General features: G+C 41.2%; 1 protein-coding gene across 5 annotated transcripts in view; it reads left to right on the top strand.

Annotated features, from left to right (window-relative positions):
- Positions 1-18,909, top strand: part of MICAL2 (microtubule associated monooxygenase, calponin and LIM domain containing 2) — a 142,503-nt gene that overhangs the window by 29,344 nt on the left and 94,250 nt on the right. For all 5 annotated transcript variants that reach the window (XR_009557726.1, XM_035118905.2, XM_060275628.1 and 2 more), the window contains exons 2-5: positions 2,558-2,915; positions 15,797-16,004; positions 17,138-17,254; positions 17,916-18,017. Coding sequence is in view for 4 of the 5 variants with exons in the window: in XM_035118905.2 (XP_034974796.2) it covers positions 2,616-2,915; positions 15,797-16,004; positions 17,138-17,254; positions 17,916-18,017 (727 nt within the window). In the remaining variant the exon portion in view is untranslated. The remainder of the gene's footprint in view (positions 1-2,557; positions 2,916-15,796; positions 16,005-17,137; positions 17,255-17,915; positions 18,018-18,909) is intronic.

The raw sequence follows: 18,909 nt of genomic DNA, 5'->3' as shown, positions 1-18,909 counted from the left end.
CCTCTCCTCCTCTCAACTTCATATCCAAGCACAATATCAAGCATTTTTTGTGATTTTGAAATTAGAATCCATTATAGTAATGGGGCAGCAATCTTGTGCATTTTCTTTTGCATTGCTGAATAAAGTAAGGTTAATATTATGAGCTGGGAGAGTGACAGATTAGAATTCTCTGGTTAGTACAGATAAAATAATAGGGGGCTGCGCAGACTCTTTCCAGGAGGAGGGGAGGTTGTTTGGTGGAGCTCATGTTCTGTAGTGAATGAAGAACAATCTTGCACAAGTAAGCTGGAGGCACCAAGTTGATGTCCTCCAGGTGTTGCTGGACTTTATCTTCCATCATTCTTGGCCAGTGACCATGCTTGCTGTTGCTGATGGGAGTTGGGGGAGTCCAACAACATTTGGAAGGCGTCACATTGACTGTAGTGAGGTAAGAAATGTCTAGCAATATTACCAATGTAGGGAGAGAGATTTTATACTTTGACTGCTCTGATTCACTGCAATTATTTGGCAGTGCCTTTTATCCACTTCCTCTTACCCGGTAATTCTTTTTTTTATATTCATGAATGTACAACATAAAAAACCTGACCAAGCAGAATAAAGTACCATTCATGAGAATGTCAAGTATAGAATTACCAAATAGCGCCTTATAAACCCCTTCCACTTCATGACTTGACTTGCTAGAAGTTGCAACAGGATCTCATCCTTGTTCAGATAGGATATGATAAGCCCCCAGATAAGCTGAAATGTATCTCTTCTGATTATCACTCTCACAACATGGCTTTGATAAGCAAGTCTCTTCAATAAGGCCATGCTCTAAAAAAAAATGAAGCCAATCTTTGATAGAAAATCCACATTTTCCAATGACCAGCAACTGCAAATGAGTTGCAGTGAGGTAATGTGACCAACTCCCAGTGAATCAACTTTTGCTTCTAAGAAGATTGGATCTTTAGAAGCGCCAAGGATTGATCAGGCAGAATAATTTGTCCTGTGACAGATGAAATACTGTGTTCCAAAATAAAAGTCCTCCTTGGGCAGCATTGCTAAAAAACATTATGGTACTGTTGGACAATGTTGCTAAAAGATGAGATTAGGGGTGTAATTGAAGCAATTACAATGTGAGACATGAGTTTCTCATTGGGATGCTCAGCCACAAAAAGACATATTTTCATTAAAAAGTAATAAATAAATTGAGTAAGAAATATACATGTCACACCAGACCTTTAAAAAAGTTGTGTTAATCGTCTGAGCTTGACAGAAACAATTCCCTAAAAATACTTAAAAATACTGAGGAGCTTCACTTTTGTGATCTTTTCTGGGCAGGAATTTTATTCATGCCTTAGGCTCAGACAACTTTACAGATGTAGGCTATCAATGCAAAGGAGAATCATGTGCTAGAATAAACAGCCTGGTGCAAAGGGAACAGGAATTTATTCTATCATAGTAAAATAAAAAAATTCCTTCAGTAGCACCTTAAAGACTTATTCTATCATAGTGCAGAGTGAGCATCCTTCACAAACACTGTTGTCTAAATAAATTGTGCAAAAAAGGATGCCTCAAGAATGCATTGTGCATAATACATCAGGGTGTGGATGGGTGTTGGACGAATAATCCTATAGTAACCCAAATCCTCTAACAGCTTGGATGTTACAAATGGTTAGTGTTCTTGACCTTTGAAACACTTAACCATGAGTGTTGCGACTAGACTGTACTTTGCCCTATTAAGTTGTAACCTTACATGTACTGTACTTCTAAAACAGCACAGCCGATTCAGTACAGAATGAAATGGTGAGGGAAACCATTGCGATTGCCACCTTGTGAAGAGATCCTATAAAGATTGTTCCTCCTTTTTATGTGATGTTTCCTGAGGATGTGTATTTTGGCAACAGCATAGCTTATTTGGGAACTCAGAAGATTTTGGTTTTGTGTAAATTAATTTGGGGTGGTAATTTTGAAGACAAAAATGTTAGGAAGGGAAATGTCAAGCAGCACCTTCGCTTGTTGCCGTTCCTGCTATCTTACAAGAAACTATACAACTGATCAACAAGTATATTCTGAGCATCAGTTAATTGTTGTTAAATTAAACATATTGCTCGGATACTGCATTTGGGTGCTTGATGAAATCCTGAGAATCTCAATTATCACAGTTTGAAGGGTCAGTATGCTTACAATCCTTAAAGTAAGAAAAATACTGGGAGATCTGATAGTAACAAATGCTAAGGACATTTTGAAAACCACGCTGTAGGAGAGTGGGAAAGAAGCAATAGCTTGTCACTGAAGAAGGTAAATCTGCTGTCCTTTCTATTGCAGTTTTGCAAAAGTAGCTAGTTATAAATAAAACAGAGCAGAAGCATCTTATTTGGGAGTTCTGTTTTATATAGGATACACAATTTGTTAAAAACTACTGTGTTCATTTATTCGGAAGTGTTCGTCCTTCAAGGTCTATAGCTTCTTCCCACAATGTGCTTCGTATCCCGCAGGCTTCTTAACTTGTAGTTTGTAAGGATTTGAATCTTGTCCTAAGGTGGCACTAACTTGACCTATATCTGTCTTTTCCTAGGTGTTACATGCTTGCGAAAACCTGATAGCATATTTCAGCTGAACCCTAGCCTAAGAGCATGCCATTAGGATATTCTTCTTTTACTACTTGGAACATGGGGGAAAAGGACGACGAGAAATATAGCCAAGCTGGCCAAATATTTGAAAACTTTGTCCAAGCCTCAACATGCAAAGGTACAATCCAGGCCTTTAATATCCTCACTCGTCAACTTGAACTAGATCCTTTGGACAACAGGAACTTTTATACAAAACTTAAATCAAAGGTGACCAGTTGGAAGGCCAAAGCCTTGTGGAACAAGCTAGATAAAAGAGCAAGCCATAAGGAATATAAGCATGGAAAATCTTGTGTGAACACCAAGGTAAGATCATAGACTTTAATTCTGATGCTCTGCTTTGAAAGTTGAATCCTTGCTTCTTCTGCATGTCAATGCTGTGCTGTTCAAGTTGCAAATTGTGCCTGGTAGCCACAATTTGGAAGTGTGTAACTGTTACAGCATCTGTTAACTGCTTAATTACTTCCCCCCTGTGATGACCAGCATATAGTTCATGCTTTTTATGGTCTGTTTTTGGATCACCTCCCTCATCTTCATATGTTTTTGCAACTTTCATTGGCTTATCTCCCCTTGCACAGGTAGTCTATCAGAGGTCCCCTTGGTTCACTCCACTGCCATTCATATGCATAGTTTGCCATAACCCACAGGTTGTGTGCATTTGTCTTCCATCATCGGATATATATATTTTTATATGTATGTTTCCAATTACTTTAATCTTTACAGTGGTGAAGCAAAATGCAACCACAAGAAAGTGATGATTTAACACTTACGTTTGTGATGAATTTAAATCTAATGTGCCTGTCTATGGTTGCCTCATCTATTCCTCTTTCGAAGAGGCTTATCTGCATGTGTTACTTCATTCAAATCAAAACCAGGAGAGGAAGGAGTGTGGGAAACACATCTGGCTGATAACCCACAGCATCCCTGCAGTTTCTGCTAGTTGGCCTAACAGGAAGTTGTCAGTGAGTTTATATCACAGCCTAAAGGAAGCATCTTTCCAAAAGGCTGAGCCTCTGGGGGATTGGGTAGGCCTTTCAGTCTATTAAGCTTTGATATTTCATTCAGCATCCTTCTGTAATTTGCAGGACTTTGTTTATTATTGTATTTGTATAATATATGTCCTCGAGCTCTGAGCAGTGAATATGGGGTTGTCCCATTTCCCCCCTGAGGAATGGCTCTTCATGATACTAGGGGCCAGGGGTGGAGAATGAAAGCAGTGGACAGAATATGAATAAATGAAACAAGCACAACATTGGCTAATATATTAGCTGTATCTGTCACTTAAACTAGCCCATAAATGAGCCAGATTTGTTTTTACTGCTTATCGGTGTAAGCAGCCTGAATATATGAAAATGCTTAATCTGGGGAATGCAAATGAAAACACTGGCTATGGACTGCAGACTTACTGTTGCTATCTAGCAAGCATTCCTTGCTTATGATTCATAGTCTGCTGTGAAAATATATCTATGGCACATGAATGATAGGAAGCGCATCCAGACAAGAGCAACTCCCCAGTGATTACTTTGACGTCATGCTGTTTTCGGGAGGTTAAACGTACCAGCCTGTGAACTAGCACCTTAATAGATCCATCATGGTAAAATGACTTGCCAGCATAGCAGTAATTGCAGGGGAGTTGGTGGGCTTTGAGAAATTGGGTGGAATATATTTGCATATTGAACAGTGAATGAGTCTCACTGTGGGTTCAAGAGTCAGGGAACTGAACCCAGGCCAGTGACTCTGGTCCAGTGTGGGAAAGCCCAGTTCAAATCTTTGCAGTGCCATGAAGATCAGTGTGGTCTTGTGCAAAGTCAAGTCTCAGTCTAACCTACCTTTTGATACTTTATTATGATGCTAACCAACGTATGTTAAACATCTTCCAAGTATTAACATTAGGGCAATAAAATTATACTATAAAAATTACGCTTCAGGCTTTGTGCTAGAGAGAAGTTCCAAGGTGCATGTTTGTATCAATACAGAGGAAAAAGTAGAAATGGAAACAGAGTGCTCACTTGGATTAACTACTGAGGCTTTTTTCCTGGCATTGCAAGCCGAAGCAGCAATGATAGCTTTAAGCCTCACATCTGAAAAGTCTCTTGAAAACTGATAACTTGTGAGTCGAGGACCCGACACCCGCATAGAGATAAATAAGACACAAGGACACATGTATTTCAGGTTAATGGGCTAAATAAGGCCACAACTTTATTGGTTACAGCAAGTGAGTGGTATTGACTTAGGCTTTGAATCAAACAATCTATACATGACGCCACCCCGCTCAGCGGGGGGGGGGGGTCATTCGAGGGTTAACAACCAGTGGGAGGAGCTTGTTGATGCACATACAACTGGAAGCCTCCCCTGACGTTACGGGGGGTCGTGCCATGGCCCTAGCCACCAGCAGGGCATTGGACAGGATCTACAACTGCCGGATCCCTCTAACGGAATACCCAAACAAGGGGAGGGGTAGGTGATGGCCACAACCTGCCCTCCAACACACCACACATATTCCAATGCCTAACTGCCAATACCAGAAAAGTTGTGACGATTTGCTATGACGTAGGCAAAAAACCAAGAGGCTGATGCCAATTTGCCAAATGGATAAAATTCCTACCAGGCCCCCTGGGCAACCAAGGCAACCGACCAAAGTCCATAGCAAGGTCAAAAGCATAGAAATGACCTAAAGGGAGGATGGACGGGTGATCCGACGAAAACAGGAAGCAGAATGGAGCCCCAGCGCTGCTGCGGCCACTTAAATGCGGCTAAACCCCGCCCCCAAGCCAGCCCTATTGGCTAGCTGAAGGGTTTGGCACAACAGCTGGGGAAAGCTGACGCAGGGGGCCAAATATGCCCCCCTGCTGATGCGGGAACCAGCTCCCGCTCACAACTCCTCCCCTCTGGAAGGAGGAGAGGTCTTGTCAGACAAAATGTGAAGTTTTTAGCAGACTGTCTGTTCAAGCCATGTCAAAACCAGGAGGAGTTCTTAGGAACATAGAAACTTGCCTTAAACTGAGTAAAACCCCTTGGTCCTTCTTGCTCATAGAATCATGGACTTGTAGAATTAAGAGTTGGAAGGTACCCCAAGGGTCATCTAGTCCAACCCCCTGCAATGCAGAAATATGCAGGTGGCCCATTTGGTGATCAGACTTGTGACATTGTCATTATCAGCACCACACTCTAACCATCTAAGCTAACTGCTAGTATTGTCTACACTGACTTCCAGTGGTTTTCCAGGGTTTCAGACGGGGAACATTCCCAGCCCTACTTAGAATTGAAGCTGGGCTTTCTGCATTGAAGGCAAATGTTCTTTTCACTTAGCCTTACAGTTTGTGGATGGTTTAGTTGCTAGCTTCCTGAAGGCTTCATGGTTTACTAACTTGACTACAGGTCATCACATTTGTGCAGTAGACTTCCATTTGCCTAAAGAGACTTGCCCTTCCTCTCCTTTTCATGCAGCCTGCATGAGGCTGCTTAGCTTCAGCAAGCTGATGGCCTCATGTGTCTTCATATCAGACTCAAGCCCATTACATTTCTTGATTCAGGGAGACTATGTTGGGTACAGGGGAGGTAGGTACTATGTGGATGGTCCCACAGAGCACTTAAATTTTATCATGGCTTTTATGAGATGATGCTTCATTCATATCCTGGACAGCAGGAACTGAGAATTAATAATGTCCTTTCTTTCACACTGCTCTGAGGTTGTCTTCCATCTGGTAAAAAATAAGAGTGCACTGTAGGAAGAGTACAGTATGTAGATTACTTTCCAAACCAAACTAGGTGGCAGGCAGAGCTTACTCATGTCTGTCTGCTAGTACAATTAATTCTATGCTGATCTTGTAACATTTCTTCCATCCACCTGATTATTACTCAGGCCGTTTTGTCATGCTGAACAATTAGAACTGCTGTGCTAGGGGGAAAGTAAGCTGTCCTCAGTTATTTCATTGTGTTAATTTTTCTTTAACATTAATTACTTTTCAAGAAGGTTAGCTGAGGTGTATATAAAAGAAGAAGACTTTTTTTGATTATATGATTCTGGTTGGAGCTGATATTTGCTGACAAAGTCTAGGCAGGCTGTTGTCGATCCTGCCAGATGAAGAGTGGAAAGAAGTGAGGGCACTTCTTATAGTAGTGTTGTCAATTTCATTCCTTCTCCCTTTCAATAGTGGTGGGGTGAGACAAGTAACAAGCATGCTGTGCTACTGAGGTAATTCCAGATGTCTGGAGTTGGTATGCTAGTTTTAACTTCTGCTGTGCTGTCTCAGGCCATTGTGATCTGTGACTGTCTAGAGGTGACCCTTCAGTTCTGTGAAAATGACTAGGGCAAAGCTCTGGCTTAACTTCACAGGAAATGTGAAGGCGGGTGACTTTAAAAATAACAACAACATTGACGAACATGCTTTGCAGTGGAGTGGAAAAAGTCAAGTCTGTTTGTCCAGGCCGAACATCATCCAGAATGATAAAGCAAAGTAAGATGTTCTGAGAATAACAGTGACATTAGCTTGTTGCTTATATGAAAATCTGGTGCCGTTGAACTAGTCCCAGAACACAGCTGTTAGATTATTTCTTGTTCCTTTTGGCTTTCTTGCTTTGATTTGCAACTTTTAAGAATCTTTGGTTATCAATGTATAATTGGGAATTCATATAGGCATGCCTTTTTGGTATTTTTCTACCCAGGTAATATAAAAGTGTTGTCACATTTAAAATACTGGTGTGACAGCACAGCCTGTAATCTGCCTTGTGAGAGGGAAGAGAGCCAAGCGAACTAGATAAGCAAACCATTCCTACTTAACTTCACTCCTGCCACCAAGTGGATACCTTAATTTTTCCTTTGGCTGCCACCACTAAATATTCCTTTTATACTTTAGGTGCCATAACCTACTCCCTATATTGGCTAGAGTAGCATGGTGCTGTAGTGTGACGGGACTAACAAGGCTTCAATCCATATCTTCTTGATGCTTTTATTAAAGGTTTTAGTAAAGCAACAAACAGTTTTTGATAAAATTATTTTAGGAAGAAACCTATTTCATTCAGCAGAAAATCAAAGGGGGTTGGTATCTCAAGGGTGAAGTTGAAACCATCCACACTATATATATTGCTGGCAGCAAGCTATGAAGTGCTTAAAGGTAAAGGGACCCCAGACCATTAGGTCCAGTCGTGACCGACTCTGGGGTTGCGGCGCTCAAGTCGCGTTATTGAAGTGCTTAGTAAAGGAGTAAAGCAAGATGTTTAGTGAAGCAGCTCAAGCAACAGGAAGCATTGTTCAAGGGTTAATTTCAGGCAGGAGATGCCATGATGCTCAATAGGGGAGCAGAATGTAATGGCCAATAAGTAGGCTGGAAAACAGCCTATTTTAGATGGATGTGATGTGTTAGGACCCAGAGGTTTTCAACCTGTTTGAGTCCACGGCTCCCTTGACCAACTACATTCTTTCTGCAGCACCCCTGTGGGGCTCGGGAGCCCAGTTATGTCACCCCTTGCCCGCAGAGCTGACAGCCTCTCACTGTTTTTTGAACACCTTCCCTTGTGGTGTGTTCCCTTAGCATCCTCTCATTTCCCCTCTGCTTGGGAGTCCTCCAGGCATTTGCTGTTTCTGTCCTTGCCCCCCCCCCGCCCCCGCCCAAAGAGAGGTGCCTCCCAGAGGCACAATTCACCTGTGGAGATTATAGCCAGGGCTGCTGCAAGAAACAGCTTTGCAAGCCGTTGGGAGGCAGAAATGTGGGAGGGCATCAGAGGAGGGAGGGAAGCAAAGAGGCACAGAGGCCAGTATTGCCTATGGCAGTGTTTCTCAACCTTTTTGGGGGCACGGCACACTTGTTCCATGAAAAAAATCACGAGGCACACCACCATTAAAAAAGTTAAAAAATTTAACTCTGTGCCGCCCTATATTATAATTATGACTGTAAGAAACACTTGCCAAATATTGCTTTCCGGCGGGTCAGTGTTGTGTATTGGCGGCCACCAGGCTCGTTTGCACTGAGCTTTGGGAAAGAGGAGGAGAAATATTGCTTTCCGGCAGGTCAGCGCTGTATATTGGCGGCCGCCAGGCACGTGACAATGCAAATCGCCCTTCTCGTCGCCGCATGTCGCGGCACACCAGCCAGCGTCTCGCGGCACACTAGTGTGCCGCGGAACAGCGGTTGAGAAACGCTGGCCTATGGCACCCCTCACCATCATTCAAGGCACCCCAGGGTGTTGCGACACACTGGTGCCACAAACCACCGTCATAGCCAACTAGAGAATGACCTGTCTCAGCAATGCTTTGAATCAAGTTTGAGACTGATTCTTACAAGGAAATGAAAATATAAATTGAAGCATTTCTGGCCTTGGTAGGATAATGTCTTGGTAACTTTTTAGGTCATGATTCAAATCTAGCAGCACACTGTTAAAAAGAGACTTGTTTGAGAGATGTTGGTATGATTGGACTTTACAGTTGGTTTATAACTGAGATCTTGGTATGACTGGTCTTTATAACTGAGATTATCTAAGCACACCTTTTGCTCTGTATCTTTATATATTTTCTTTTGTGGCGGTTGGTAGATAGAAAGGCTGTTAAGTCATTTGAACAAAAATGTTTGCAGAAAGACAAAATCACACCACGTTCATTTTTTTGTGTTTAGATTGGCTTGTGGCTTAGTTTTCATGCATTAGGGTGTTTGTTTTTTAAGGGGCTAGTTTTGAGAAGTATCAGTGATGAAAGGATACATAGGAAACTCAATTTTCTGAAAATGGAGTGATGTATTAGACTCTTGGTACATATTGTTTTAAAGCATTAAATTATGTTAAATTACATCAGGAAGAGCAGTTTTTTCTGGCATTTGATTATTGCATAATGAAACCACTGCAGATCATGCATAGTACAGATGCTTTGTAAGTACCGGTATATAATTTATATCCTTCCAACTCTGATTCTGTGAGACAGTTTAGCTAACTTTTTTTCAGGGTTTTGTTTTTTTAAGAAAATAAATGGAATAAGTGGGATTGATTTTAGAACATCAAAACACCTTCTATCAGGTGTTACATAGAAAACACATTCTTTCTAGAAGGGAGACACAGCAAGGTCAGGTGATGAATGAGAACTCAATAGTGGAGATGGGACAGCAATGAATCATGTGGGGGGAAACTTTGAGACTGGGGAGGGGGGTAAATGCAGTTTGTCTTGATTGTAATGAGTAAATGATGAGGGAAGTTTCTTGCTGGACCAATAGTTAAAACAAGGTTTAAAATTGTGGTTAGAACAAACTATAGTTCCTTGAGTCCACTGAAAATAAGTAACTGTGGTTTGTACCAATGTAAAAGCAGAAACTTTCTCTCCTAGTGCATAGAGTAGAACTCAGGCTCACTCATGATCATATATAAACCATGATTTAGATCTGAGTTGTGTTTCTTCCTATGGCAACATGTCGAAACCTCTTGTATGGTAAGTGTTTCCCTTCCAAAGAATGGGCCACATTATATTTATGGCAGAAAGTGATTTTTTTAAATAAATAAATATGCTTAGGAATCAGGTGGAGTTGTTTTGGATAGAAATAGAAAGTTAGAGAAGGGTTTCAATGAAGCAGAGCTGTTACTTCTGTAAAACGTCTACTTCTTTTTCATGTTCAAAGTATGTTCTCCATCAGTAGCATCCATGTCAAGTACTGTATGAGAATTCACAGCACTTGACCTTAGCTCAAAGGCTGAAAAGCGATTCACTAGTGAAACTATTATTGCTCTGTTTTCCTTAACCCTTTTGACAGGCTTTCCCTCTCTGTGTCCAGTCATTTTCTTGAAGGCAAAGGATGTTGTAATAACTAGTGCCAGTCTTTGATTTAAACTTTTCCGACCTGCCTCAGCATTTCTTATGCCACTTTAAGTAGTCTTGTCACAAAAAATGACTTTGCTTCTGCACACCTATGTGATGTAAGAGTTTCAGTGCTACTACATATGTTGTGTACAATGAGTTAAGCTATCTGATGACTTGGAAGCAGGAAGTGTAGAGCTTGCACAGCAGGAAGCTGAAAGTTAAGAAGCTGTGTGTGCTTGTTGGAGATGTAGTAGCTGCAGCAGCAGTGGTTGCTCAAAGGTTCTGAAGAAGGTTGGGGTCTCTCTCAGGGACCAGAGAGAGGAAAGTTTACTGAACTGCATAGAGGACTGAACCACATTGCTTGTTTGCAATGTGTTGCTTTGTTATTTTGTAACGTTTAACTTATTCTAACTAGTATTTTGGACGGTCTTGCAGTAGAGCTTTGAAAACCCATTCTTGTGGTGGAGAGAATTCACACAAGGTCCAGATCACAGATTCTGTTGAACAACTGTGACAGAAACCTATCCGTGCTAGTGTTCTTGTTACATAGATGCTGCTTCTTGCTCAGCCAAAGCTTTCCCTTAATGTTACTTTAGTTCTCTGAATTAGCCATGCTACTCTTCTATACTTCCCATTTTGAAATGCATATACTGTACAGTAGTTGCAATACTAATTCTACTGGTTGTATACTGTGTGAACACCTTTATAGCCTGGACATGTTGTTAGAGTAAATTAAAGGTAGTATTGTGGAATTCTGATCCACCCCCCCTTGGTGGCTCAGTTTATCACATTTGTTTCCTTGTGTGAGAGGATAATGTTTAAAATTCTGTGGGTGGGATTCACCTAATGAACCCTGTCAGCAGAAGCCCTTGTGGGGATTCACCCCTCTCTTTCTCCCATTCACTTGCACCTCCTTAAATTGGCTGGGGGGTGGGGTTGTCCAGGAGAACTTCCCCAGAACAGCATGCAAGGGGTGTTGCTGTTGGGCCTGGAAAACTGATACACTTGTGCAGATAGAACATTTGCGGTAGTGTGATGTTGGATTCCACCCAATGCCCATGACATACCTGTACCTGTAAATGAGAGTCATAAAGAGGTATGCTGCTAGTGATTTTGGCCTATGTCAGGGGTCTCCAAACTAAGGCCCGGAGGCTGGATGTGGCCTGCGCGAGCCAATTGTGCAGCCCCTGATGACCCCAGCCACCGCCCGCTCTTACCGGTGCACCACAGTGTGGTTGCCCATCTCCGGGTCGGCGCAGCGCCATAAATAGCTTGTGCGCACACGCACAAGCTATTTTCAGTGCTGCACCAACCCAGAAGTGCACCAGAAATGACGTCTACGCATGCTCAGAAGCCATTTCCGACGGCACCCCGCACCAGAAAAAGCAAGTCCATGCACGTATGGGAGCGCATTCCCCCGCCCTCCGGCCCACCGCGTGATTGGCGCCAGAGGAACCGGCCCGAAGCCTGTTAAGTTTGGGGGCCCCTGGCGTATGTACGGTAGTAGTTGCTTGCATTTATCTCCAAGCAACAAGGTTGCTTCCTGTCCAGGCAGGAAAGGTCTTATAAAGTATCAAACAAGTTGCAAATGTGTGAAACAGATTCATTGATTTCTTTCTTTCAATAGGGTTATGAACGTAAATGATTGTTGTCTGATACCCTAACTAGTATTCAAACACTGTTATGTGTTTATGAATCTGGTTAGGTTTGTTTTTGTTTGATTGTGTTTCAAAGAAAAATTGATGTACAGCTGGTATTAGGAATATTTAAAAGTTTTAAAAAAATAGATTCTTGAATTATCTCTCTCATTATATTAAGTAATTATATTGGATTTTAGTTCACTCATGATAATTCAGTCTGCCACCGATTGGCTTAGGTTCTAAAATAGAAGCACCAGCTGAAGGAACAGTAAGTCTTATTAATCTTTTGGAAGAGACTTTTGCCAAAAATTCTTCAATTTCTACATATAGGGTTAAAGTATGAAAAAGCTCTCTGGTAGGGCAGAGGTTAGAGACTTCTCACTGAAGCATTGCTCAACTGCCTCCTTTTTAGTTGCTGTAGCAGCTGCTGTTCATTGGAAACAAATTGGATTAATTCCATGGAAGTCTCAATTTATCCTGTGAAGTAATTGCCTTTTATTGTGATGGTGCTGTGTACTTATGCTGGAAGCCTCTCCAGAAAGCGTTTGCCCAAATTTCTGTATTCTACCATCATGCAATAAAAGTTGTATCAAATGATACAACTTTTGAGAATACAATGCCTTTGAGAATGCAATGCTTTTGCTTCCATTCTCTGAAAACTCCACTAGAGCAAAAAGCCTGCTGTGGGTGAAGGGACACAATTGTGTGGAAGCTTACAATAGGCTTGATTGTGCATGCATGCTTCATTCTGGGTAGTGGTTTCTAAATTAACAGCAAAATGCAAGGTTTTCCCCAAGGGAAATAAGGAGGTTCAGCAATGCAAATGTTAATTATAAAAATATTAATCAACATAGTTTCAAACTTACCTTTGCAGTCTATGAGGATTGGGAACCTGCATTCCAAAATAAAATATTAGATTTTCAGGATGCTTAGCTTTGTACTGTATATCAAATTATGGATTTATATGAAACTGGAATATTCAAATACCTGCAGGGGAGTAGGAGACTATCATGTCTAGACCACTATGGATAGCCATTGGGTAACAGTTTTCATTCAGACCCAGCTCTTGTTCTCTTGAGGCACAGCCTCTGACATGCTTGACATCTGTAGTTCTCTCCTATAAAGAGGGCGATTGTAGAGAAACAATGCCACCTTTCCTCTCCTCTCCTCCTCTGTACCCTCTAAATCAGCTCTGGAAGGTTGAGCAATTTATATATTTTTAAACCCCAGCAAGATGGGGAAACCTCTTTAGTTCTCTGGCACATGCAGGAGGACTTGAGGGAGGAGGATGCATGGTGATGACAGCTTTTGCAGAGCATCTCTCATCTCCCAGTGTCCCTTGGGAATCATATAATGGGTTTTGAACACCATATATGCAAAAAGCTCTATAGGAGCTAATTTGTTTGCTTATTTGGGGGGGGGGAAGCTCAACGACTTTTCACTTTGGCAACCCTAGTATCATAGGAAATTGGCAATTTGACAATTTGGGGTTTTTCATAGAGTAAGTATGGGGGCGATTATCTGAGCGATTATCCAATGAAGATTATAAGTCGGTAGAAATAGTTAGGGCTTGTGAGTACTAAGTTCAGCTGAAATCAGTGAATTCTGTTTCTTTTTGTTTTCCCTGACTTCAAATCAAAAATTAGATCCTCTGTTTTTGCCTCCCTTTTACTAACCTGCGTTAAGAAATACATTGAATTGAAATGAATTACTTATTTTATTTTGGATTATTTCTAATCTTACTCAAATAATATCTAAGTGTTGAACAATATACACTTAAAATACACAAGGAAATCATCAGTATACCATTTATAACCACATCAGAGAAAGAAACTACCAGTAAATAGCTGAATACATAGCAGTCACTACAAATGAGTAACAAATTGGATTCCGTATTGCCTCTTCAGTATTGGTGTATTACCTTTGTTGTGCTCGGCAAACATGTAGGTTGGGGAAGCAATGGGGATGAGTATGCTAACTCTTCCCTGCAATGTTATATTTTCTGTCACCTCATGGGCCAACTTGTGAAAGGTGACCTTCTGAAGCAGGAAGCCTTCTGTGCGTGTCAGATCTAAGCATTTTAGAACACTGCTTTTCCAGAATCCTGAAATGGGGGTCGGGAGTCTTCTCAAGTCTTCCCATGCCACACGGTTGTCCTCAGTGAGTTGACAGATGATGGAAACAATGATGAACATGGAGTGGAGGAGTGCAGAGCTCGGTTGTTTGCACCAACTGCCCCGTTCATGCAGTTACTGAGCCACACATGGCAACACTTGAACTGGACTTGTGTCTAGTTGTGACTAACATGTGGCTGGGCTTTGTCGACCAGAGATGGAAACCTAGCGCCCTCCAGCTGGCTTGGGTATGCCAATAGCATAAATATAACCATAATTTAAAAGCCAGCAGGTAGTTTTCAAAGCCATTCTTAAAATGCCTTTCTCTTCTCTGAATTCCAACCCAGCAAGCAGAAGTGAGTGAACTGGTGGGAGGCAAACTCTTCAGCCAGAAGCAAGCGCTGAAGCCAAAATTCATTCCCACCCCAAGCTGTTGGTCGAAGCCACTAGGAACCAGAAGGCTGCATGCACAGATCCTAGGAATGGTGCTGGAGGGGATCCTTTGTCTAGCAGCTGTTCTGCTTTTTGCGGGTTGCGTTGGCATTTTATCTCTACCCTACCACTACTTGTGAGTGGACCCAGCTGGGATTAAAAGAGGAAGTCTGGTTTTTTTAGCGTAGTCCAGAAGTTTCTAAAAAGCACAGTTCAGTGGTTACATTTATTTCCTTATGTAACCTGAGTTCTAAGTGGCTTGGCTTCTTTCCTCCTTTCCCCATTCTTGTTCTGTCCTTTTCATAATTTAATATAGGTAAAAGTCTAAACACTACTGAATTCAGTGTTGTCAAGAGCCCTGCTGCTTTGTCTCTAGAATATTTAAATATCAGTGCTACATTGCCATGTGTAAACTGTGCTTCAATAGGAGATCTTCACAAATAAATCAAAGAGCAAATACATTTGAAGCAAAGATAAATACGTTGCTAGATGGTAACCCCAGATTATGGCTTTAAAAGGTTTTCTGCCTGAAGTGCTTTGGAGCAAATAGGTGGGGCTTTTCCTCTTGTCTGGAGGGATGAAGACTTTATTCACTGGCAGGCCTATGTTTGAATGAGTCGCTTTTGGTAACTGCCATTGTTTATATACATAGATCTTTGTTTGCTTGGGGACTCAAAGTGGATGAAACCATTTATGGTATGCATTTGTTGAGTTCAACGAAATACTGTGTACCACTGTTAAGCTGCAAATGCATTAACTTGGAGTTCTCATGTTAATCAGAAAGAGTTTACTGCAACAACTTCCTAAACTCCTGCCAGCTGTCCTGCTTTTCCCAGTCTTGATGGCATCCTGGACTCAGCCTTGTTCATCCATATAACTGAGTCATTTGCTACCATCTTATAATAGAAGCTGATACCCTTGCTCTGAAAAGGAGAGCCTAGAAAGATTTCTAGAATTAAGCCAAGCCTAAGAACTGCTTTGCATTTTGGGACATTTATATCCCACATTTATTTCATCATGGAACTCAGTGGAAAGGCTGAGTCCAAGAACACAACTCGGAATTGATGGACCAATTTCTGGTTCAGTTTGTTTTGGACTGAATGTATGAGAAGATTTCTCAAAGTCATCTCCTGATTGTGGAACATCATGAAATAAAATCGTATCAAAACATGTATAAAATATTTTCACATATCTTAATATATTCAACTTCTCTGTTTCCTCCTCCAGTGTTTGATTGTTGGTGGTGGACCCTGTGGTTTGCGGACTGCCATAGAACTTGCCTTTCTAGGAGCCAAAGTTGTCGTTGTGGAGAAACGAGACACTTTCTCAAGAAACAATGTTCTTCACCTCTGGCCTTTTACTATTAATGATCTTCGAAGCCTAGGAGCAAAGAAATTCTATGGAAAGTTCTGTGGAGGATCCATTGATCACATTAGTAAGTATCATCCACTAAGAATGGACATTGCACGAAAGTTCAGTGTGAATACTTCTCCAGCTACACGGCAGGAATATTGGCTGTAGCTCATTACACAGCTGTGTGCAGACACGTTCTGTTGAATTCATTTGAGCTTGTGCAGGGTTGTAGCTCTTCTCCTGATATGGTATACCAGTATATCAAAACAGATTTAACCGATGAAGCCAGTATCCACTGTAGGAAACAGCTCATGCTGGGTATTTTTGGAAGAAGATGAAAGAAATGTTTCAGTATATAGATAATGGAACATGGCAACCCACTCCTTCTAGCAGGTGTTCCCTACCCGTATTTTTTTTTTTTAGCAAGTTTTGTATAAATTGAACGGCAACATATTTCTTCAAATTTTCAAGAAGGTTAAGTTGACAGCCCTCATCTTTCAAATTTACATTTTATTATTTATTTATTTATATTCCATCTTTCCTCTACAGCCTCAGCTCAAGGCAGCTCACAAAAACTAAAACAATGGATAAATCAGATAGCTGTGTGTGAGAGAGAGTTGGTGTGGAGTGTCCATGCTCACTTTTGCCGTGGCCACTGCTGGTTTGTGGCTGTTGGACTGAAAGAAGTTAGCTACCTTTTTTTCTGTTTCTTAAGCACACACACAGAGAGAGACAGACACCGAAATAAGCCGAGAGAGCTAGTGAGTTGTAATCAGCATGGATTAAATTTTTTTTTTTAAAAAAAAGATATAATGATTCTAGTTAAATTTCTCTTTCTCTGTGTGAGAGAGATGAAATCCGAATGTATTGCAGTTGCTTAGATTTGTATACAGTCGTGGATTCCTTGTATCCTTTTATGCTGCTGGTAAAAAGTTATCCAGGATACTTAAAAATAAATAAATGAGTTTGTAGTATGGCGTTTGCATAGATACGCAAGTTAGTTGGCCATCCGAAACCATTCCTAATTCTTGATAAAAAGAAAACCATGAATTAGCAGATCAGTTAGCTAAACTGAAAATAGCAACATTGGAGTGCTTTTGTTTCTGAAGGCCTTCATTGTATTAGGAAACAAGTATATCTGCCACTGCGATGAATCCATGTTCAAATGTTGACTAATGCATATCCTAAAATAACCATTTCGTTTCTCTTTTGCAGGCATTAGGCAGCTTCAGCTCATCCTCTTCAAGGTTGCACTTATGTTGGGAGTTGAAATCCATGTGAATTTAGAATTCGTGAAAGTTTTGGAACCGCCTGAAGATCAAGAAAATCAAAGTACGGCATGACTTTCGTTAAGAAAAGTATTGCACAGAAATAAGGCGATCAGTTTAAACCTTAAGGAATTGGGTATTCTGCTTGGTGTGAGTGAGCGCCTTTAATTTAAATATATTTGGTCTCTTTCTATTGGCATTTTGGCTATACTGTACCTTATGCCAAATAAACTTCAGTTCAGTTTCCTTGGGTGGAGTTTGAGTGTTTTCTCCAACAAGTTCAAGGATGCCTGGAGCAAAGCTTTCTGGGCAATAGGGTTGCTTGCACTGCCTTGGTTTTGCTTCCACGGTTAGAAATTCTCTTTCAAAATTAGTTGAAAGATTAATTTTATTTTAGCAACTTTTAACTTTCTTTAAAAAATGTTTAGCTTCCATGGACCACCTAACCTAGTATGCCTCACTCTGTGGAAGGGCCCCTTTCCTCAGAGCAACAGGCAGTGACAATAGGAATGTGAGCTGGGGTTTAAATATGCTGCCCTCTTGCTACCTGAGGTAATTGCCTCAGTTTACCTCATGATAGGGCTGGCCCTGCTGTACAGTCTTTACATGGACTTCTCTCAAGTGTTGCTTGGAGCTGATACATGGAGCCCAAAGGTGTTGACAATGCAGTTTGAATTACCCCACTGTTTGACCACTTGTGTGGCTGACTGACCTACTCCTTTCAGAAATAGGTTGGCGTGCTGAATTTCTCCCAATGGATCATCCTTTGTCAGAATATGAATTTGATGTCGTTATTGGTGCCGACGGCCGCAGAAACAGCTTGGAAGGTATGTTGTAAAAGTTGTAGCAAAATGCCTGCTTGTTTTCTTATTACAGGAATGGCAGTAGAATGGGATAATGACTGGTTTTAAATTACAGTGGTACCTCTATTTATGCACACCTCTGGTTACGTATCCTTTGGGATACGCATGCGGCAAACCCAGAAGTATTTTTCCAGGTTTCGCCGCGCGCGCATGTGCAGAAGCGCTCTACCGTGCCACGCACATGCACAGAACAGGCACCTCCAGTTTGAAAAACCTCAGGATCCGACTGGAGCTCCGGAACGGATCTCATCTGCAACCGGAGGTACCACTGTACTGCTTTGTTTGCTTTTTTACAGAAAGGTTACATTCTTGCTTTTAAAAGTCATTTTACTGTCATATATATTGCTTTTATTCCACTTGCCCCAAACAGAACCAGAGCAGCTAACAATGTTTATAAAATGTGGCATTAAAAACCAAGTTAAAACACAAATATAAAATACAATAACAGTAGTGTATCACATTGTGCTTGTGGATTTTTTTTTTTTTTTACATTGTGGAATAATACCTAACAAAAAGGTTTCATGCTTTTATCAGGAATGGCACCTGCACAGAAAAGTCAACAATGGCCTACATTTTGTGTTATAGGCCACGTGTATTCAAAATAATCATCACCTTCAGTGCCTGCTAGGGATCCGATGAAGATGTCTGAAGGAATAATTAGGAAGATATGATTTTAAGAACAGTCACTTAGGGCAAGGATTTGAGGAAGAAGAAACAGCCAAAGGAAAGGAATATTCTGTTGCAATAGCTGCAAAATAATAATTAGGGAAAATTCCAGCCCTCTGAGTCGGCTTCTCTCAATGAGACATTAGTTGAGCAGTTCTTGCTAGCCATATCACATGAACCAACCTAGTTA

The sequence above is a fragment of the Zootoca vivipara genome, chromosome 1, assembly GCF_963506605.1.
Source record: "Zootoca vivipara chromosome 1, rZooViv1.1, whole genome shotgun sequence".
In the NCBI taxonomy this organism is placed as follows: domain Eukaryota; kingdom Metazoa; phylum Chordata; class Lepidosauria; order Squamata; family Lacertidae; genus Zootoca; species Zootoca vivipara.
The sequence above is the reverse complement of the archived record's forward strand: the minus strand, read 5'-3'. Positions and strand labels throughout refer to the sequence as shown.